Source organism: Phaenicophaeus curvirostris, chromosome 1 (assembly GCF_032191515.1).
Source record: "Phaenicophaeus curvirostris isolate KB17595 chromosome 1, BPBGC_Pcur_1.0, whole genome shotgun sequence".
Lineage (NCBI taxonomy): Eukaryota > Metazoa > Chordata > Aves > Cuculiformes > Cuculidae > Phaenicophaeus > Phaenicophaeus curvirostris.
In genome coordinates, this window is record NC_091392.1 from 118629996 (window position 1) to 118653554 (window position 23559).

The 23559-nt window shown below is 40.2% G+C and overlaps 1 protein-coding gene across 1 annotated transcript; it reads left to right on the forward strand.

The window, feature by feature from the left end:
- Positions 1-7019: 7019 nt before the first annotated feature.
- Positions 7020-23026, forward strand: FUNDC1 (FUN14 domain containing 1). Its single transcript, XM_069873172.1, has 5 exons — positions 7020-7104; positions 10017-10173; positions 12052-12127; positions 18833-18961; positions 20512-23026. Exons 1-5 carry the CDS (start codon positions 7074-7076, stop codon positions 20587-20589), a joined length of 471 nt encoding a protein of 156 aa, XP_069729273.1. The 5' UTR covers positions 7020-7073; the 3' UTR covers positions 20590-23026.
- The last annotated feature ends 533 nt before the right edge of the window (positions 23027-23559 follow it).

Consider the following 23559-nt stretch of genomic DNA (forward strand, 5'->3'; position numbering starts at 1 on the left):
AAGTAACTTAGTCCTTCGGCCAGAGAAATGTTGTTTTGAGATCTGTATCTAGGAAGGGGATACGGCCACAGGGAACGGGGCAGTTGGCAGCAGCCTTGTACTCTGGGAGTCTCATGTTTGTCTGCAGTGACTATGTGCATGCTTTCAGTTATCTGGGGGAAATTTATTTCACTTTATTTCAGCCAAAAATAAGAAGCATGGTATAAGTTTTGGGAAGGTTCCTCATAAGCTTGAGGTGACCCGAGAGCAGCCAGGTGTTTCAGTGAATGTTACTTCTGACTTCCACTGTAACATCTGATCGAAAGTTTTTCCTTGCCAGCAGTGATGACTCACATGAACTATCTTTTCTCTTTGTATACTGTCTAGTGTTTACTCATTATAGTTCTGCATTGTTTTTCATTTCTTGCAAGAAAATGAAAAACGTTATTACCACATTTCCCCTCAGTCTGGGATTTTTAACCTTTTCTTGGTGCAGGGCTTCAAGAACAGAAAAGTCTGAATTTCTTTGGGCTCTTTGCTGCTCAGATGGCATTTCCAGAGAGCCCTCAACTTGTTCTTTGTGGATTGTTTCTAAATTTGGCCTGTACAGTTATTATCCTATTACTGTTAACTTTGTAAAAAGCTACACAAAAGAGTTTGATTTTTCTTTTATGTGCACTTACACTACAAAAACTTAATAGGAACATCTGTTAACCCTGGAAGTGGTATGTGTGATCGATTCAACATCATGCCTTCTCAAAGAAAAGCACTTCCTTACATTTATTTGTGGGGCAGACTGCCAGAAGTTCCTCTGTCAGTCCATGTTCTCACTGTCTCCATTCATTTGTCTAAGTACTTGAGTGACAGTGGCAGGGAACTCCAGAACATCTACGAGATGTAACAAAGGAATTGCATATTTCTCTCTGAAGGACAACTTCAAAATAAAATATACCTCTATATTCGTGATTGGGGCTAAAAGCTTTTTAAACAATTTCTTTAAAATAATACAGTACTAGAGTCATCTCCCTTTTCCTTAAATTTTGTCATATAGATATACAGTAGGACAAAGGTTACCTACAGAAAGTTAAAAGCCTTATATTTTTTTGCTTGTAACAAACCTGCAAATTAAGAACACACATTTGGCAGAAATCTCTTCTAAAAAAACAGAAAGAAAAAGTCAGTTTGCATATACATGAGATAAGTATTTTATAAACCATGAATTCTTTTAACAAAAATACAAGACATGTGCCTTGTTGAGACCTGTATCACACTAGAGACAACTTTCCAGTGCCTTGCAAGTGCCTCTCCTTTTTTAAGACTCTCAGTTCTCCTCCTTGACCTTTCTTTGCCCAGGTAATCACAAGAAGCCTCGAATTTTGCTCAACACTCCAGTCTTTATTAAGCATCTTGACTGTGCAAGATTAACCATCATGAGTCACAGTAGTCATCTCCTTTTGCAGCCTGCTCCCACTGCTTAAGTATTAGCTGACTCCCAGAGTGATCCTAAATGAGCTCAAAATTGAGCTCAACTTCATCAGACATACACTCTACTGCAAAACCTACCTCCCCTCTTGCTGCGAGCTCAGCATTTGCCACATGCGTGGCATACAGACCGTTCCAATGCACTGATGGGATTTATACAACAGCATGAGCTCATGGGCAAAGCTCTGTGTTGCAGTCCAAGCCTAGTAACAGATCAGAGGTGAGATCAAAAGATTAATGGATAATCAGCTTCCATTATTAACAATGTTGTAAATAAAATGAAGTGGAAAGATCAATCTCCCTGTTAACTTTTTATTTTAGTTTCCTTACTTTTCCAAGTTAGGGTCATGGGAATGCATCCTGCCACAGCCTTACCTGACACTAACCCTCATATTTGTTTAATAATTAAAATGCAGATGCTGTGGTTCCAATGCCTCTTGCTTTGGAGCTGCCTTCGGTTCTTGCCTGTTTAAAAATCCCTCATAGCACACTGAACTTAAGGTTTTCCCCTTTCACACCTGTTAGTTTAATCCTTCAGCAAGGAACAATTTAAACTCCTGTTAGTTAATCTAGACAACAGACATCCATGTCTCTGCCCTTTCTCCCTCTCCTCGTGCATAGATTGTGGTGAGAATCTCTACCTGAAATTTCATTAGGGTAAAAAAATTAAGATGAAAGAGATTGTTATAGGATTAGAGGACTACAAAATTGAAAACCAGAATTTATATGTCGATCAGAAAACCAAAAAAAATTCTCATAACTAAACAACATTTTACAAAGTTAAGAAAATCAACAAAGGATAGTTGAAGACAATCAACAAAAACAAGCCCTCAAAAGTCTCATCTGGAGATCGCACAAGGCAGAGGATAATTATTTCACAGCATAATAACTACTGAGAGGAGGATCATTATCTTAACATCTTCCTAGTGCATAACAGTTCGGATTGTGGCACCTCTCTGCCAGACAAGCAAACGGTGGGGTAACTCCTGGTGCAAGCTTTCACTCCTTCTCCAGAAACAATCTGATGGCTCTTGCACTTGTAACTGCTGAGAGTCAGTCTGCTGCCTTCTCACAGCAGCCAGTTGCCAGGATCCTGATGGACTGAGAACTCAAATCCCTTCCCATCTCTCAAAAGACATTTCACTGCTCTTCACAGGCCTATTGAGCTTTGAATAACAGCATGATGTCTAGTCCAGATTTTGAAAAGGAATAATCCACTCCTTCCAATATGTGTATTGCCAGGTTATTCAAATTGTATTTACTAGTTTAAATCTAATATATTTCATTTGTATAAATGGCCTAGTGAAGACAGCCCACACTGTGTGTGGCCCTTTTTAATAATCAACCATGCAAGATGGTTAAAAATTCAAGTATGTGTGTCCCACCTTGGAAGTCTGGTCAGCAGCACAAAGGAGCTGTAGGACTGGAGTCACACAGCCCTGCTTTTTGTTCTTTGGGCTGTTTATTGTGGGGGGTTAGGGGGCAGCATTCACAAGGTAAGTATTCCATGTATTCTCTCTTGCCAGCCATGGCAGTGAACCTGCTTGCCACAGGTACGTGGCCAGACGCCGGATGCACAGTCTGAGCTTGCAGCTAGGGGTTATAGAGCAAAGAGAGCCATTTTTCCATATAGCATTTCTGATGCCACAAGGAAACTCTTCAGTTCTAAAGAGCCTTTAAGGGCGAAGCCAAAATGTGGCCTGAGTTTAAATTGCCCACCTTTCCTTGAAAAATTTGCCCCTGTGGATAGCTCAGTGGTGGCACCTATGTGCACTTCATTTGCATGGGCTGGGTTGTTGGTTTTTTTTACAGCTGCAGAGTTTGAATAACATTTCATATCTTTGATAAGGTTTAATTATGCCGGTGATCATGGTGGGGCTAATCAAAAGGCCTTCAAAATATTCTGGATTGCTGGAGCCACTAGGTTCATTGTGTCTGCACAGGCTGTGAAATTTGCAGGAAGCAAGAGCTGTCCTGATGGTGTTTTCTGTGTTGTCCCGGGGCAGATGAGGACCTGGCTGAAGTATCGACTGTGGCTGTGGTTGCCAGAGACCCACTGCACCCTCCACAGCTGGTACCCCTTGAGAGATAGCTTGCGTTAGGAATTGGGTACATCCTGATCCCAGAAGAGGCAAACCAGAGACCCTGACTCCTTCCTTTCAGCTTGTCACACTGCCCTAATTTGGCAAGAGTGGTGCAAAACGAGGCGGGATCCAAAACAAGTGCAAAGACTGTCTTACCAAAAATGCTGCAAAGGCTTATGGACTGAGTGATGAGCGGAGTGAAAGCATTGGATGAGATGTGTGAGTGTCCAGAGTATAGCACCGTGGGGCATGGCTGAGAGAAGGCTGCAGACATAGCCGTATGTACCAAAGAGGAAAGCGAGCCCCAAAATCAGGGGGACCTGATGCTTAAAGGGGGCCTACAGGGAAGCTGAGGAGGGGCTCTTGATTCGGGAGTGCGGTGACAGGACAAGGAATAACCGTTTGAAGCTGAAAGAGATGAGATAGAGATTAGATATTAGGAAGAAATCTTCCTATGAGGCTGGTTAGGTAATGGAACAGGTTGCCCAGAGAAGTCGTGGATGCTCCATCCCTGAAGGTCTTCAAGGCCAGGTTGGATGAGGCTTTGAGCAACCTGATTGAGTGGGAGGTGTCCCTGCCCATAGAAGGGGGATTGGAACTGGATGATCTTTAAGGTCCTTTCTAACCCAAACCATTCTATGATTCTATGACCTCAAGACAGCAGCATTAGGTTTGGAGTAGTAGTTGGACCCCCAATTGCACATGAAATATCTCATCGGGCATGGGATAAGAAATTTCAATCTCTATTATTTCTCTACAGCCTTGCCTACACAACGAAGAAGAGAAACAGAAGGCTGCAGGAGCTCCACAGGGATGCACTCAGCCAGAAGAATAAACAGTAGTAAAAAATTATCTCCTGGGATTTCCCTGAGAGACAGAAATAGAGCCGCTAAAGCCAACCATGCAAACCGCGGTAGAGTTTGCAACTGCATCAACAGTTGTGAAACTGAAAGCAGCCAACAGGCCTGTCTGTTTTAGTTGAAGCGCCTTCCCTGTTCTCCTGGCCAGGAGATCATCTGCCACAGCAACCGGAGCTGTGTGTGTATAATGCTTGGGTATAAACGCAGACTGACAATGATCAGGAAGGCAAAAAATACCTAGAAAATGGGAACCTTTTGTAGAGATGCCATGGATGAGTTAGCTGGGTTGCCTTTTATTCAGCCTTGGCATTGTGAAAGAAACCAGGAAATCAGCTTTTTTTTTTGTTTGTGTGCTTCCTTCTAGTGTTAGTTATAAGGATGTGTAACACACTCAAAACACTTTTTTTGTTTGATAAATTGATTGTGTCAGAAAAAAGACTGCAATTTATTTACCAATAAATTTGAATAAGCTTTTTGTTATTGAGTGGAAAATTAATTAAAAAGAAATCATACTTAAATACAAAAAGTCCGAAGATGTCAGGTTTCTGTAAAAGCAAACTGCAAGAGGCAGTTCTGCAGAGTATTCTGTGCAGAAATAGACTTATTCAAAATCTTAAGGAAAAAAAATGTACTACCTAGTTCCGTCTGGCATACTATCACCTGCTTGCCATGATGGCAAATGTTTGTAATAAAAATCACTTAATAAGCAAATTGCTGTTTTAAACTCTAACTTCAAATTTTGTACACTAACTTCAGTCTCAGAGCAGATTTAAGAAATACCTTCATGTAGAACATATGCTTTTCTTTTTTTTTCTTTTTTTTTTTTTTTTAGGTCCGTTAAGGCTACTGTGATTAAAGGGTTAACTAGACTCTAAATGCTTAGTTCATAGGTTGAGAGATTTGTCTCAATCTCTAACAACAGCTTTATGACATGGGAAAGAGTGCGGTGTTTTTCATGATATTTGCCTGTCTTGTGTATTGGCAGCGTAAGGGTCCAAATGAGACACCGTAAACATTTTCAAATAACCCATTTCTAGTTTTGTTTTATGATTTATAGCAACCAAACTGTCTTGCTTTCATGATGTTCCTACTGCCACATTTCTGTGTCAGGTACTGCTAGGTTAAGGCTTATAAAGATTGTATGGAACCACATACCATAAAACCAAAATAAGAGCAGTAAAAATACAGTTGTGTGGCTTCCAGCCCACCAAAGCACCACCAACAGCACCCACTGTCACATCAAAGAGGGGAGCAAACCAGGGTCAGGCCGTTCCAAATTTCACTTTTAAAAAATGTTTCATGCCTCACACTGACTTTAACCTTTGCTCTTCGAGGGGCCTTGCATTTTGTTTTCTTTTCTGGTTATTAATTTTTATGGGACGCTTACTGCCCGTGGCAGGGGGAGTAAAAAGGGAATGGGGGAAACGGGGTAAGGGGGAAAAAGGGAAAAGGGAGAAAAGGGGAAGGGTGAGGGGGAAAAAGGGGTGAAAAAAGGGGGAAGGGGGGAAAGGGGGAAAGAAGGAAAAAGGGGGAAAGAAGGAAAAAGGGGGAAAGAAGGAAAAAGGGGAAAAAGGGGAAAAAGGGGAAAAAGGGGAAAAAGGGGAAAAAGGGGAAAAAGGGGAAAAAGGGGAAAAAGGGGAAAAAGGGGAAAAAGGGGAAAAAGGGGGGAAGGGAAAGCAGAAAAGTGACAATGAGGAAGGGGTAATAAGGAAAATGGGTGAAAGAGAAAAAAGGGGAAGGGAAAAGGGGAAGGGGGGAAAGGGAAAAAAGGGGAAAGGGAGAATGAGGAAAGGGTGAAAGGGAAAATGGGAGAAAAAGGCGGGAAAGGGGAAAAGGGATAAAGGGAAAAAGGGCAAGGGGCAAAGGGGAAAAGGGAAACAATGAAAACGGGGAAAAGGGAAACAATGAAAACGGGGAAAAGGGGAAACAATGAAAACGGGGAAAAGGGAAAAAGGGGATGGTCTCGCTCTCTCCGCTCCCGCCCTGGGTCGGTGACCGCAGGGGAGCAGCTCTGGGCGCCGCAGTGTGAAAGGATGTAAAGGTACTGGGGAGCGTCCAGGGGAGACCACGAAGTTGGTGAAGGGCTCAAAGGGGAAGCCGTGTGAGAATTGGCTGAAGTCAATTGGTCTGTTCAGCCTGGAGGAGAGCGAGCGGAGACCTCACCGCACTTTACTGCTTCCTCACAAAGGAAGGAGGAGAAGGAGCAGTTGCTGGTCTCTTCTCTCTGGTGACCAATGATAGGACCCGAGGGAACGTTAGGAAGATGTGCCAGGGGAGGTTTAGGCTGGATATTAGGAAAGGGTTCTTCACCCAGAGGGTGGTGGAGCACTGGAACAGCTCCCCGGGGAAGCAGTCGTGGAACCAAGCCTGTAAATATTCCAGAAGCATTTGCAAAATGCCCTCAGACACACGGTGAATGCTGGGATTGTCCCGTGCAGGGACAGGAGCCGCCGACCCAGGATTCTCCCTCGCTCTGTGCCTGCGCTGCCCCGACCCCGGGGGGCAGCAGGGCCTCCGAAGGTGCGGCGGCCATTTTGTCCCCCCACCCGCCGTGGGGAGCCCGCGCGCGCCCCTCGCGGGGAGGGGGCAGAGGGGGGCGGGGCGCACGCGCGCGGCGCCGCGGGGCGGGGGGGGCGGGGCGCGCCTCGGCTGTCAGCGGCGGCCCAAGATGGCGGCGCGGAGGCCGCGCGGCGCCGCAGGTCAGTGCCCCCCACCCTCAAACCCCTCCGACCCCGGCCCGGCCCCGCGCCTCGGCGGTGAGGGGAGCCGGAGGCCCGGCGGCCAACCGGGACGGCCGGGGGTGGGGGGCGCAGCCGGGGAGCCCGGGCGGTGACGGAGCCCGGGGGAGGGGGGGGCGGAGGGGGCGGGGTGGCCATGGCCCCGCCCCACGGGGGTCCAGCGGCTGCGGGCCTAGCCCGGCCCCTTCCCAGCCCCTTCCTTTCCGATCCCTCGTGCCGCTTCCCTTTTCCCTCTTCCTCTTTTTCCCCTTCCCCTTTTCCCCCTTCCCCCTTTCCCCCTTCCCCTTCCCTATCACTTTCCACTTTCCTTGCTTTCCCATTTCCTCACCTCCCTTTCCCTTCTACATCTTTTTCCCCATCCCTTTCTCCTTTCTCATGCCATTCCTCTTTCCTCTTCCCCTCCCCTTTCCTCTTTTCTTTTCCCCTTTCCCTTTTCCCTTCCCCCTTCCCCTATTCCTATCGCCTTCCACTTCCATTGCTTCCCCCTTCCCTTCCCTTCCCTTCCCTTCCCTTCCCTTCCCTTCCCTTCCCAGTCTCCTTCCCTTCCCAGTCTCCTTCCCTTCCCCATCTCCTTCCCTTCCCCATCTCCTTCCCTGTCCCCTTCCCTCTCCTCTTCCCTGTCTGCTTCACCTTCCTCATTTCCTTCCCTTCCCCATTCCATTCCCCATCGTCTCCTTCTTCACCCCTTCCTTCCCCTCAGTGGGAGCAGTTTGACACATGCTGGGAGGGAGGAATGGAGCAGCAGATGCTCCCTGGAAAGCTCCTGTGAACCCAGAGTGCCGGCAAACGCCTTGCACGGGGACAGGTGGACATAGGAGCTGAGCTTCAGTGGTGCTGACATTCCCTGCGGAGCTGGGGGCACTGAGAGCAACTCCCCTATCTGTGGCTTTTAACATGCAAGTGTATCGACATGGCTGTGCTGGGCACAGTTCTGTGTGTGCAAAGACTGCATGTGATATTAGGTGGTGAGGCACTGGAACTGGTTTCCCAGAGAAGTTATGGATGCCCCATTCCTGGAAGGGTTCAGGGCCAGGCTGGATATGGCTTTGACCAACCTGATCCAGTGGAAGGTGTCCCTGCCCATGACAGATGGCTTGGAACTGCATGATCTTAAAGGTCACAGAATTGCAGAATGCCAGGTTGGAAGAGACCTCAGATCATCTGGTCCAACCTTTTAGGTGATCTATAGTTTTAATGAGATGGCCCAGCACCTCATCAAGCTGAGCCTTAAAAGCATCCAGTGAAGAGTAATCCACCACTTCCCTAGGGAGGTTATTCCAATGTTTAACTGTTCTTGTGGTAAAACATTTTTCTGGGGATGGTCCCTTCAAACCCAAACCATTCTATGATTCTGTGATTTCTTACCAATAGAAAATGTTCCAGCATTATTTTCCATGCCATGTGATATACTTTTCTGGCTTTTGATTTGAATAGTATTAATTCAGGGACAGAATTTTTTGAATTGGCCATCTGTGATGGTGTTTCTGTGTTCTCCATTTAAAGAAGTTTGCATTCTTCCTCAAAGTTGGAAAGGAAGAAGATTCAACAACAACTTCTTAGCATTGTAGGTGTTTGTGTTTTGGTACTGAAGAACATTTAGGTGATAATAAAAGGAAAGAGTTCATACCTCTGTGTGTGTTTCTTGCATTCCCAAACCTTTTATCCATGCTTACAGTAAGAGTTAAAAAAAGTTGCTGACACTCTTAACAGAAGCCTCCAGTCTTTCTTTGTAATTCTAGGCAGTTACTTAACTTCTCTTCTTCTCTGGAACATCCCAGAATCATTGCTGAACTTATATTTCACCTTAATTATATTTAACCGAAATGGACTTCAATTCCTGTATGCATGTTTGTAGAACTATGATGTGCTTTTAAATTTTTTTGAAGTATTTCTCCGTCTCTTCTCTGTGATGTTTGAGTATACGTGGTATTTAGCATCTCTAACTTCAAGTTGTAGGTGGTCTGTCTTGAAAATGTTAAGGGCATTGTGCTGCAAGTGTGGAACTTAACTCCCAGCTTCATCCGTTTAATCTGTTGTGGGAAAGGAGCAGGAGTTTCTGTTCTTGGCTTACTAGCATATGTTAACATCTACCCTGAGGAAAACTGCAGGCCAGAAATTCTCAATCTTTAAAAGTTTTGGTCTGTCCAGAAGACATGTGTGTGCTTTCTCTTAAGTTAAGCATGTTTCACATTGCTGGGGATCATAAAAGCAATCGTAGTAGGTCAGATGAAAGCCCAGCATCCTGTGTCTGAAAGCGATCAGGTACAGGATGAGCTAAGAAAGATATAACAGGGTAAGCATGGATACTCTCTCAGTGTGTTTTTAATGATTTTCAGCCCAGGACTTCATCAGCCGTGGTTGTTGTCTTTGTGTCTGACAGCCTTGGTGCCATATCCACCCTCCCGCCTCCCTCTCTTTAATTTGTTCTGTTGTTATTTGGAGTCCATATCAGCTTTCAGTATCTACAGCGTCCTGCAGTGAGCTGTTCCACTGGATAACTGAGGATTCCAGGGGGGTTGGGGTGAAGGAGGGGAGAGGAAGGCAGCCTTTTTCTGTGTTGTACCAGCTACCTGGTGATGCCGCTTGGTTCCTCTGTTTGAACAGGTAGGAGATTCCTGTTCCTTTTATAGACAATACCTTCCCTATAGTCTTCTCTTTCTTACCTTGAAGATTATGGCATAAAATCTCAAAATCTTTTGTTCTGTAAGCTGCTGGGCCATAGGTAGCTCATGTGCTGCAATTTAAACCATTGAATTAGCCAGGTAATACCAAAATGTATTCTGTTAATATTTGAGGGTTTTACATAGAATGTTAATTTACTGTATAAGTGAGAAAGTAACATTTTTCTGTGTTTTTTCTGTTTTCTTTTAAAGAACATGACAGTGACGATGATTCCTATGAAGTGCTGGATTTAACAGAATATGCACGGCGTCACCATTGGTGGAATCGTGTGTTTGGCCGGAATTCAGGACCAATTGTAGAAAAATACTCTGTAGCTACCCAGATCGTGATGGGCGGCGTGACTGGCTGGTGAGGGAGCATCCCTTTTCATAACTGTGCTAGACTTTTTACTGTTCTTAGAAGATCCCTTTCCAAGGCTGTTTGAAACAGATACATTTATCTTCTCTAATGGGATCTCCTTTATCATTGGTCAGGTTTATTAATCTGTGAACAATTCCTTAACTCATTACTCTGACTCATCATTCCAAAGTGTTTTGTAGTACTGGTAAAACACCAGCTGGCTAAGGGAATTCATAGGAGTTATTCTGAAAAGGATTTGGGGAAATGTCAGAACTCTAAAAATATAAGGTTTAAATGGAAAATTACTGCATGTAACTTCTGTATGGAAAAGCATTTTTCTTACCAGTATAGATTTAGAAACCTTGTTATGTTACTATGGCTAGGACACATTTTGTAGTAGAAGAAATGAAGAAAAAAAAGTGCGTGTCAGGCTGTACTTTTAATTAAAAGCCCCGCTTTATAGGGACTTTTTTCCCTCTAAATTCATCTGGAGCCATTTGGAACAAATAAACAGTCTGCTCTCATCTTAACTGAAGAGACATACCACAGCATAGTTATGCTAAAATAATTGATGGAGGAAGCTAGACAGGAAAGATGAAAACTTAAACTGGAAAATACGGCCACAGTCTTAGCAGCTATGTCAAAATGTTTGTTACTTGTCAAAGGGATTTGAATGGTGTTTGTCTATTCCAGTATTCTAAAAAATTAACTTTGGTGGAAAATGTCATTATGGTAGCACAGTAACTTTAACAGCAGAATTATACAAGATTTGAAAGATGAAATAGATGGAAAATGAAATTGTCATGTCGAGACTCAGTACAGCTTTGGATAGTGTAGGCCTAGCTTTCAGTCCAGTTTTTTTTTTATTTGCCTCTGTAGCCTTACAGTTATTTTTAAAAATTAGATGTATATACATAAACTTAGAAGCTTCTAGGGAATAGTTCATCTGGTGTGCAGAGAAGTTGGCCAATCAAAAGGTCTGGAAACTATATATTTCATTATCTGAAGATATAGATATGCCTCTGTGTGCGTTCATGTATGTAAATATGAATTCACTACTCATATCCCGGGTGAAGAAGACATTCCACTGTGTGGGTGGGTACGCAGGTCAGACACCAGCAGAGTTGCTCGGAGAAGTTATGGAACTGTCAGCCTTGGAAATATTTAACGCTTGCCCAAGTCTGAGCAACCTGATTTAGCTTGGAGGTTGGTTCAGACTTCGCAAGCTGCCCCAGTTCTGGGAAGGTGGCTGGACCAGATGACCTCCCGAGGTCCCTTCCTGGCCAGATTATTCTCTGATATTGATATCTGTGCTGTTCCCTGTCTGATGTGGCAGTGTTTGGAGGCAGCGAACAAGAGAATTAATTTTCTGGTTGCCTTGATCCATTAAAAGTAGACTAAGGCTGTATCCCAGTTGAGAGGTTCAGCTGATTTTAGCTCTTGTGGTAGGGAAGTAACTTCTTTTTACCTAAGATCTTGAAAGTTACGGATTGTATAGTCAATATAAATGATGGTATAATATATTTCCCTTCCATTTGGGAACAGTTGTAGTGGCACTTTTGTTTTATTACATTGTGCTTTATTAACATGCTACATTTAATAGCAGCATACAGCTCTTGGGTATAGACAAAGCCTGGAGATCTCAAGCTTACTTTAAAGGGGTCATCAGACAGCCGTGAACTAGCAACCATTACTCACGTTGCCTTGCGTTAGATGTTATGAATTAAATATTGTTTCTATTAAATATTCTGATTTTAAAATTAAAAAAAATATGAAATGATACATTTGATTTGTTAAATGAAAAAATAGCTGTTAGGAATTTTGGAGTGTGGCATTGTTTAGCAGACAACTTCATTGGACTGGGTTTTTTTGTTCTGTTCTCCTAAGGTGTGCGGGATTTTTGTTCCAGAAAGTCGGAAAGCTTGCAGCAACTGCAGTAGGTGGTGGCTTTCTTCTGCTTCAAGTATGTAGAATTTCATGCTTTGTAAGTTGGCAAATGTTATTTACTAAACAATAGGAAAAACACAGCTGTTGGGTAAAATTTAATTAGGATGCCTTCTTATCTACTTGATCTTTGTTGTCTCATCAGTCAAAAAAGTTACATTTCAGCTGGAATATTGTGTACAAAACAGACATTTCTAAAAACCAGTGGTAAATATGAATCTGCTCTATCCTGTAAAATAGTTTGTGGTAAGTCAGAAGAAACCTCTGTGCAGAAACTGAGGTGTTGTATGTGATTTGATATTGCGAGGTTAGAGGAGCTGCCTGTAAACTTATGGTTAGGGAAATCAAGGAGTTTAAGCTGTGTTTGTTTTAAATAGGTTTGAGAATTTTATCTACGCTTTTAGAAGAAGCGGCCTTCCTTGGCAATTGCGTGGAGGGCATGATCCCATTATGCAGCCATGTTTTTCCTCTCCATGCTGTCTTTAATAGTTATATCTGCTGATTCTCTGAAGCTTTGCTGATTTCTGATAGCTTCATTGCATTGCATTTCTCTGTTCAATTGAATTTCAAGTCCAGAATTTTTTAGTGAAGTTACCTGGCATGATCGTTTGCGTTTTTCATCAGGTATTGTAGTTAGGCAAAGATATATCTAATGTAAAGCTTTTTGGATATGCTAAAACTTTAAGCGAAGGAGAATTTCACATATTCTTCAATAAGATGCCAAGTAGTTCTTAGTTTTTCTACAGGCATTTTTCATATCTTAATACCTGTGAGCTTGTCACTTTTCCTTAAATCATTCCACAGGAAATAGACTGATGCCTACTTAAGTTCAATAATATACCATTTTTGAAACAAGATGTTAAAAAATTTTTATTCGTACTTTCCAACATCATCCTGGAGGGTTTCTGAAAGACATATCCCACTTTTAGTTATTCCTTTGATTGTAATGGCTGTTACAGTTAACCATTGATCGGGAAGGCTTGGATAGTACTTCTGATTGCTGCTGTGTAATGCATCAAAATATCACAGCTCTGTGAAATACTCTTACTCCCTTCGTGGTCATGTTCTCTACTGTTTTAGTGTTTGATTTTGTTTTTTTTAAATCCTGTGCTAAACATGTATCTGAACTGCAGCACTCCATGTAAGGATGTATGTTCTTAGAACTATTTAGTTTAAGTTGTTTTCAACAAATATAGGGTGTGTTTTATGTTGAATAGCTCAAAAGCAAGCATCAACAACAATGTGAAAAGTGAAAGAGGCGTGGTTTTGATATGAAGCTTGATAGTAATAGCATTCATTCCACTTCACCATTGTACGTAATGATTTTTTAAAACTGGAAATCACTGGTTATTTGGCTTGTGCCTAAACACAGGGATGAATTTTATGAGGATGTTGAATCTGAAGTAGTTTGGAATCATCTAGATGTAAATTTTTGGCAAAATGTGCTATGCCAGCAAATGAGTCAATTTGATGCAGCACTCTGGACTTCTTTAGCCCGTAATGTGTATTTCTGGTTCATGAGGGGAGAATTTTATATATATATATATGCAATGGATCTTGAAGCACTAATTCTCTTTTATGTCTAGTTCACTTAAAGATCTGAATCTCTCTTCCCATGGTGTATGCCATTGGTCTTAATCTTTTTAAGGAGAATTCATATCTAAATATGACTGAAGAGCGTGCAGAAGGAGAATTCATATCTAAATATGACTGAAGAGTGTGCAGAACGGAGGCCTGGCATCCAGGGGTGGCAGGCAGCTTATTGCCTGCAAGTGCCTTCGTTAGTACTTCTGATTACAGGAAGCTGAAAAGTTAAAACTGAGACCTATAGACAAAGGAAAATAGAAATTCCATGAAACCCTTTACTTGTGCAGTATTTTTGCTTGTTGAGCTGTGAGGTCTGGGGAGCTTTCCTGTATATAAAACAGATTTGCCATGTGTTTAAGTGTCTGGTTTCATAGTTGATCTCATTTACAGTGTATCTGAAAAGGAATATTATCCAAGGGGAAGAATGAGTTGCATATTTTGATTGAGTTGTCTATATCTTTAATTAAGTAAGATCAGATTCACTTGGAAGGGAATGAAGTAAATGCCTTGGTCTTTCATTTCAATTCAAAACATTTTGCATTTTAAAGCTGAGTCATAAATTCTGTAGTGTAATTACATTTCTGTAGTCTTTAATTTTTTCATTTAAAGATCACACATCGTTATTTTAATTTCCCTATGAATACATGTTCAGCGCTTCCCCTGAGTGGGCAGAGAAGCGTTTCATCACATGACTAGAAGCTTCCTTTTTATCTATAAATTTATCTGAACTTGCAGATGGCATTTCAACTACTGACTGCAATATTGACATTGTAATTACCTGCTAAAACAAGAAGGACTACAGAAGGCAAGATTCTTGGCTAAAGCCCTTCAGTGAAACATTTCAGTCCTGAAATTAAAAAAAAATGCAATTTTTTCTTCAGCATGTGTTGACTTCATCTCAAGAAATCTAGTAGGAAACTGAAAGCAATATATTTTTGGAGTTAGTACAGGAAATAAAAAAGATTTTTTAGATTTTAGTAAGCGATCTAGAAGTTTTTCAGTCTTAATACAGATTAAATTAAAAGTAGTCTGAGGAGTAGAATAAAAATGACATTAAGGAATTTGCATAGTTTTTCAAAATTAAGACCTGTTGTCACGTCTTTGCTGGACATTCAAGAGCTTCATTTCACCAACTGTCCTTTTTTACTGAAATATAGTTCTTCAAATGTGCTGGTATAGGACCAGTAGTGTGCCCTATTTTAAGGAACTATAATTAATTTCTCATATTTTGCTTTATCGCATTAATATGCTATTGATGAATTCAATTCAGTTCTTCATTAAATTATTTTCTAACTTAAAGTAATTCTTTGAAAACAATACAAGAAGCGAAATAAACTTTAATATATCCTTGGCTGTATATTATATAGGGGGTTGTTGATACCATGATGTGATGAGATTGCAGCATCTCAGTGAAGTAGGGGGAGAAAAATATGTTTCTGGGGTCGGAACTTAATTAGAAAGAGTTGTATTCACTTCTGTGTTGAATATCCCACTTGACAGTTGAGGTCTCCAGACTTTGAAGGAACATTCAGTGGAATAACCTAAGGAAATGGTAGTTGGAAGTTAAACTTTTAAAGAAATACCATATTTCTGGCAGGTTTTGATATGAAATAGAGGAGCATCATTTCTCTGCCTTTGTAAATTGTAGTAGTTTCACTGGTTACAGTGGAGCTGTGCCAGCAGATGATGGCTGAAAACACAGCCTCTGCAGTTAAACTTTTCCAAAAACTGTTTTATCATTTCTCAGACCCTCCTTGTCTTTGTGTTTGGAAGTTAGAGACTTGTCAGATCTGTTCTGGAAACTGATTGAGTGCGATGGGGGTCGCTGCCTATATAAATACCAGAAAATACCTGTAAGTATACATGGCTCCTGGATGCTGCACAAACAGCTGAGCACAGGAAGCTCACATATACCTTCTGGGCTTGCTTGGGATTTTTTTACTATGAGAGATTTTGTTGTTGAGGAAATTAAAACTTTTTTGTCCCATCTTGCCATGTATATTTTTTGTTCTTAAACATTTTTTGCTCATTACTCCTAAGAATGTTTCACAATAACAAAGTACTTGCGCGCCTCTCCAGTATTACCCCCAAAATGAATTTTTACTTTTTAGATTCTCTGTTTTCTTTCATCAATGTAGAGGAAGATGCACGTATTTTTAGTATTCCTGCATGGATGTATTTTTTTCAATTACCTTTTTGGAAAAAATCCATTTTTTTTTCACCAGTTCTGGAAGATCTTGAACAGAACCACATTTTACTAGTGTGATATCTAAAAGATAGAGAAATATCTAATATTCCATTATCATATATACATATATAGTTAGATCTCTGTATACACAGAAATCCACACCTACCCTCTTACGTGTCTATTCAAGAACATATATATATATATGTACAGACATATATGACTCCTTAATAGATATAAGTATGGAGCTGATAATGAAATATTATTATTTTAGTTTGTTTTGTAGGGGCTGGGTTTAAAAATAGTAGTGAACATTAAGAATTTGTGTTTATGTGCATCTATTGTTGTAAACAAACAGGGATTTTTATGATGTATTAAAGTCTAATTATTGAAGTCTGTCTCACCAGCATTTGAGTTCAGAGGGATTATTCATATGCTTACAAAGTTATGTAATTAATAGGATTGCAGCCAGCGTAGATATGACACAGGCTCTTGACTATCACTGCAGTGAATACAGGGTTTTTTTCCTCTCTGTTACAAATTGTATATTCAGAACATTGTTGCTTATTTCACAGATGTGTTCAAACACTCAAAAGCAGACCTTAAGATCATGGCTACTAAGTTCAGGGAGAAAAGATTTTCATTGTGTAAGCTGGAGTTCTGACACAAGTGTAAGTTGTAACTACTGGAGAACTAAACAAAACTTAATTAAAACCTTCTGACTTGTCTTTGTACTATATGGATAACTAAGCTAATTAAACTAGTCTTAATGAAATGTTTCTTTTCAAGTCCATTTGCTTATATTTTTTTACAAGCAAGCAAATATAGTAGCATTTCTTGCTTTGTGTTGGATGGGGTAGATCAGTCCATATTAATGAGTTTTATGTGTTAGAAGACACTAATTCAACGCTTGAGTCTTTTTGAAATTCCTGCGGTAATGCAATAAAAATTACCCCAATGTGCAACATTGTTTTTTCACGGATATGTCACCCATTGACTGCATTTGTAACCAGTGCAGCTTTAAGACTGGATTTATGTTTTCATACCATATACTGTCCTTTATTAGCTATCCCTGCTGAGCATTAGTACTGTGCGTTCAGCTCGGAGAAGAGAAGGCTCCAGGAGACCTTTATTGTGGTCTTTCAATACTTAAAGGAGGCCCGTAAGAATGATGGGGAGAGGTCTTTTAGCAGAGCCTGCTGCAACAGGTCAAGTAGTAATGGCTTTAATCTAAGGGAGGGCAGATTCAGATTAGACTTAAGGAAGAAATATTTTACAGTGATGGTTGTGAAACGCTGGAACAGGTTGCCCAGGGAGGTCGCAGATGCCCCATCCATGGAAACACTCAAGGTCAGGTTGGATGGGGCTCTGAGTAACCTGATTGAGTTGAAGATGTCCCTGCTCACTGCAGGGGAGGCTGGACTTAATGGCCTTTAAAGGTCCCTACCAAACCAAACCAAACTAAACCAAACCAAACCATTCTATGATAATTAATAAATTGATTTTGCATTTGTCCAGTGACTTTTTTCAAAATCTTGCGCAAAGATGGAAATTGAAGTTTGCTTTCTTACAAGGGTAGTCTTTCAGGAGCTTTATTTTGAATTCAGACAAAATCTGTCTGACACTTATTTCGGTTTTGGGCGTTTTTTTTAGGATCATGACATTGTAATTTGTGGGGAAATATGTTTGTTAATTATTGTAGCTGTTGTAAAACAAGCTAGATGGTCTAGTTTTAGTTATTTGGTAGAAAGAACTATGTGTAATATCAGTGCTTATGAGCTATGTAAGATATTTCTTTTTATGCCAAACCTAATAATTTGTATATTTATGAATCTGTTCCATGAAAATTCATTATCTATCGCTTTTATTTACCAGTGGTACTGTTTGCACAAAATACTATTACATAAGTTATGTGAATTTGCCAAACATGACCCTAAGAAGGACCTGAGAAATATTACTCTTCATGAAGTTAGTGGTGTGTATCTGTTTGCCTTAGCAGTAAAAATAAGCTGTAATCCTTAGTCTGATTTTTTCCTCTCCTTTCTTTTTCTTTCCAACTAATGAGTTGTTTATTTTAACCGTTTTCCAGAGCATGCAGTAATTGCCTGATTTTTATTTTTCTTTAAGCTATGATCTTATAAACATTTAAATATGTATTTCTTTTGTGAATTGTCTTAAGGAAATTGGTGGGACTCTTGGTGTTGGTCAAGTAACAGAACATGTTATTTTTTTCTAGGATCAAATCTTAGTAAGAGAAATAAGGCAAAGGGTTGGAATGACAGTTAAACATGCTAAAATCCCATGGCTGTTGTTTAAACCATTTTGGGAGTTTGAATGTAAATTGATCTGAACAACCCCTCCCTCCAAAATTACCCATTTTGTTGATGTTAGAGAATTTGTACTGTACAAGTTATTTTTGAACTTATAGGCTTTGTTTTGTAGAAAGCATGAGAATTCTCTTGAATCAAATACTTTTTGTTGGACAGTTTAAATGATGTAGGATAGAATAAGTTTTTGGTATTTCAAAGGGCTGATTAGCCCCCTGTTACAAAGCAGGATTCCACATTTCTGAAAGATGCTGAAACAAAACAGTTTTTACATTGTTGTCCTATGAATGTGCTTTTCGCTTTCCTTTTCTTACAAGAAAACTTACAGTAAATGCTGAAGGAAAAACATCGTTACTGCAAGCTTTTATAATTAAAGAATAGAGAACTGATAAAATTAAAAAGAGTCTACTGAACTCTGCCATTTCGTTTTCTAATTTGAACTGCTGTTACTGTGGAAAATGTTAGTAGTTGAAGCAGTAGACCTGCTGTAATTGGAGCAGTGTCTCTTCCTGCATCTGTAATAAGAAAAAAAAAAAAGAAAAAGCCCCTCATAGGCACTAAGATACTGTATTTTGACTCATGAAATGTTAACTGCCGCTGTACTAAGTATCCTCCCTTTTCCTAGATCGCTAGTCATAGTGGATATGTACAAGTTGACTGGAAGAGAGTTGAAAAAGATGTAAACAAAGCAAAAAAACAGTTAAAAAAGCGTGCAAATAAGGCAGCACCTGAAATCAATACCCTAATTGAAGAGGTAAGTCTAAGGTGATAAACTGTTTTCTGCTAGCCAGTTTTTCTTACCTTACATTGCAGGTGATGATTAGTTGAAAATGCAGGTGCAAAAGTGGAAAGCATCAGAAATGGTCTGGCTGTATATTTTATTAAAAGTTATCAGATTGTACTGTCTTTCATTCATTTAGCTTTCTATTTTGTTCAGTCTTAAAGATGACAGACAAACTTAAGAGTTTATGCATTTCTACAGCTGATACAGCTTGATTACAGACTGTCACTGGCTTTGCCGTTCAGTCTGTATAGATTCTTGGCTAGTGAGAAAGCCAGTAAGGTGATGACACGATAAAAAATTGAGGGTGTTGTGGTTGAAACGTGGTAGCTACAAAGACAAAACCCAAATCTTCTTAAACTGCTGATAGCAAAATTACTTGGTTGGAAAAGACTGACCTTTCTTCTTGGAGAAAGGCTATAACTACTTTGTAATTGGAGTTGTGGATTTTATCTCATTTCTGTAGAGTTCAAAGAATATCTGTCTTCAGAATCTGTCAGTTACATGCTACATTGAAAAGAGGTAGCCCATGATGCTGATCAGTGTTACTGGGGCTATTTCATTCTGTCATTTGAAGACTTCTATTGAATTGTTTTGTCTTTTTTTTTTTTTTGATTAACAAAAAAGGATGTCTAGCCTGTTCTTACATGTTTTCACATACAGGCAATCTAAGTTTCTTTCTCAATAACTGCGAATCCTGACTTGGAATATGCTGCAGACAATTTATCAGCAGCCCCACTAGCACTCTTTAATTAAGAGTTTTGACATCTCAGATTGAGCCTGTATAGAGTTGCACATAGGTTGATAAAAATTACCTTTAATTCTAATGTGAGTGTGAAGTCCTGGTGAGATGGGGTTTCTAGCTTCTTGAACCCCAGATTGCTTAAGCTGTCCTCCATTGCCTTGCATAAATGGGTAGGACAAGATAGGGGTTTCATGTAGCCTCTTTGAAGTGGAAGATTTATGAAATGGCGCATTTGATGTAATGTCTTATACTCTGTGCTACTACTTCATGAAATATGGTACACAAATGTTACCACACATAAGTGGTTTTTGTAGAATTCAGTTGTTGGGAAAATGGCTCATAATGGAGTGAAATGTATCTCTTTTCTAGTGATCCAGTCTTCCAAAAAGCAGTATTTTTTAAAAACCTTTTTTGTGTGATTAAAATTGAAATCATGGTGGTGCTTTTGTGCCAAGTGAGTTTGTGAAACATCTGTTCTGATTTAATCAAAACAAGAGTTGTATTGGTGTGAAATTGCTATGACAATTCCTCTGTATTTTGACTTTTAAAATGCTAACTATATTTTAAATATATTGTTATAGAGAGATGAGAATTAGTTTTCACTCCATTGATGCCAGCAGTTGCCACCTGGTCTTACATGTTTTTAAACACGTTGCTTCCCCTTGCACGCCTCTCCATAATTTTAATATTCTTGTTTCCAGGCAGTTGTGATAAGTATTAAATGCTGCAATCAGACACAATTAACTCGGTTCTTTATGAATGTTGTTTTTCTTCTCAGTCAACAGAATTTATCAAACAGAACATCGTGGTTTCCAGTGGATTTGTTGGAGGCTTTTTGTTAGGCCTGGCATCATAAGGACCTGAATCGTCACTTCCTGATGGCGTTCATGTCAGCAAAGAACAAACAGCTATGGGGTGACACGCTGTCTTAAAGCAAGTGTGGTCACTCAGCCTTCCAGAGCAGGAGGAGTGGACTAGCTAGACAATTGGAAAGCTTTTACATTTCAGGCTTTTGCCTCTTGAAGCTTGGCAAAACTAGGATTTGCTGAAAAACTGTGCAGTGTGCTCATTATAGCATTTCTGGGCAAAACTGGTTCATCTTCATCATGACTCTTTTTATCTATGACCTTTCAAGACCTAGCATTTTTTTAAAATGTTATTCTTGGAATATAGATATGTAACCATACTGTAAGAAAGAAAGCTCCATTGCTGTATTTTCAGTTAAATATTGTTTAATTTAAAAGGGTTTTTTTTTTCATGCTCTAGTAGGTACATGACTATATAATGTATATGGTACTGTAGTTTCAGCCTCATGGCTGTCCATGTTCTTTAGAAGTCACTGCAATAATTTATCAATCTGTAATACCTTTCTACAGAGTATTAAATAACAAAGAATCATGAGCTTATTAAAGGTGAAAATTAACTTTGACTCTGGCCTTTGTGTATGTAGAAAATAAGGAAGTCTTATATTTAGAGCCTGCAGGCATCTGGTACAAATATTTACAGAGATACCTATGATACTTGTGTGCAAAGTGAATGAATGCATCAGTGTTACTTTTCCTAATGCGTAACTTACTGATAACACTGTAGTACACAGATAATCATTGCAAGAGCAGACTCCACAGTGATCTGATGCTTAACTGGTTTGCACCCAATGAACCATGGAACTTGTTTCAAACTTCAGTAGTTGGAGAGATGAAGAGATGAGGCTTCTGCCTGAGCACTTTGCAAGGGCTGGTACTTGGTAGGGCTTGATAGGATATCAGCGCAATGTACCCTGGGTGAAGTGATGGCTGCTTTTGCAGACCATTCTAGCTGGAAACGATACTCACTTTCATATTCACCCCTGTTGCCACTGTGTTCTTCCCTGCTTAGACATGTATTTTTCACAGCTGTCACCTAATTTGGCTTTTGCTGTCTAGGGTGTCGGCTATGGAAAAACGAGGGTACGGGCTGGTTTCAGTTAGCTTATTGGAAGAGTGCCTGCTTCTTCTGAAGTCTGGGAAAGAAATGGGACTTAATCTGCTTGATGTGTTTACTGCCCCCACCTTTGATGGATCAGAGCAGGAAGCGGGTTCTAAATGAGATTGGAGGCATAACTGGGTGGGCTGGAAAATTTACTCTCAAGTAGGTTTTTAAGGTGGTTTTGGTTATTTGTTACTAGGTTATTTTAAAGAAGCTGAGAATCCCAACAAATGCTTAATATATTTTTCTGCATTTCAAACTTGTGAACCTTTTAGAAATTTCTGCCCAAGAAGGACTCTTTGCTCTGCCCCATTTTCTCTGTTTTTTACTGTATCAACAAATTAATGTGAAATGGAATCACTCACATGGGTTCTGTTGGGTTCTTGTTCACGTCTGAGCAATAGTGATTCATTAGTATCAGATGGAGGGAGGTGAACTTCGGATGTATGGCACATGGGGTGAACATCTATCAGCTGGGCTATATGTGAAAGTCGTTTGACACAGTACCCTAATATGTATTTAAATTAGTGCATCTGTGGACTTCAGAGGTCTATATTATTTATTTACTTCATATATGCATGCTTCTGGCCTAGGTAAGTTACAAAGCATGTCATGCATATCTGTGAGGTTTAATTAGGCTAAAGCCTATTTAAGACTTTTGAAAATAAAACTTAACCCCCCTAAACTCAGAGAAATAAATGGCCACAAATTACACATTAGCATCCTAAATATTTTGTTTTAAGGTGAATGTCTAAACACAGTTGTTGCAGTTTATTGGAAATGGGAGGCCCAAGGAGGAATGTGTGCGCTGGGTCATCTGGGATTTGAAGAAAATTTAAGAAAGATGAGAATGTTAAAATGTAAAAGTTATTTTGCCTTAGTGTTCAGTCCAAAGGATAACGGGAATGTAACCAGTCAGCTCTTTTCTGCTGATGAAGCTAATGGATTTTTGGCTTGTCAAAAGAGTTGCTGAAGCCAACTGACGTGAGTCACCCACCCTGACTGGAATGAACTCTGGCGTTCTGAAGGGCTTTAGGAATGGAGTGGCTGCCTCAGTAGCACGAACCAGTAAACCTGCATTTTTAGAGTCTCCTCTGTGAAAGGATTTCAAGGTAACGTCCTTTAGCGTGCTTGCTAAAAAGGCTGCCCATGTGATCAAGGAATATGCTTCATAGTTAAAAATAGAATTAAAAAAACCAACAAAACCAAACCCCAACACAGAATAGTGTGCAAGACTGATTTCTGCAGAGGAAAGTCGTTCTGTTATTCTATTTGCTTTATCTGAGATTTTCTGAGCAAATGAATAAAGACTGATGGAATTAAATATATTTGAGGGGTTTAATTTTTTTTTTTGAAGCCTTTGGAATAGGAGGTGTAATGTACATGCACAATTGTTGAGGGACAAAAAAAGTAAGTAGAAATGGTGTAGTTGGAAAGGTGAATGCTGGTGTTTTGTACTGGGATTGGCTTTACGTAATGCATTCAGCTGCTGGCACAGCAACACTCGCTAAGTTCTGCAATACAGTTTCTTAGGTTGGCAAAGCAGAAGGGATGCTACCAGGGGCTGCAGCTGGAATTGACAGGTTGAGGAGCATCATGATGGAGTGGCAGAGTTTGATAAACATAAATTACTAAGACAAATAAAAGCATTTTTCTTGCAAATACCTGAGATTTTACATGTGCCAGCTCAGAACAGAGTCTCGTATATCACTGTACCTAAGGGAATGCTCTATAAAGTCACAGTCAGAAAAATGAATATTGATTGGGATTTTTGAGAATGGAATGAAGAAATCAGAAATGTGGTTTCTGGTGGTAAATTCTTCTCTGGAATGATTTCAAAGTCACTGTTATCCTCTGTGAC

What these genes read in the sequence shown, in the direction of transcription:
- FUNDC1 (XM_069873172.1), top strand. Translation starts at nt 7,074, where the DNA reads ATGGCGGCGCGGAGGCCGCGCGGCGCCGCAG. An exon ending in GAGGCCGCGCGGCGCCGCAG is followed by an intron (nt 7,105 to 10,016) that starts GTCAGTGCCCCC and finishes TTTCTTTTAAAG; the next exon opens with AACATGACAGTGACGATGAT. An exon ending in TCAATACCCTAATTGAAGAG is followed by an intron (nt 18,962 to 20,511) that starts GTAAGTCTAAGG and finishes TTTTCTTCTCAG; the next exon opens with TCAACAGAATTTATCAAACA.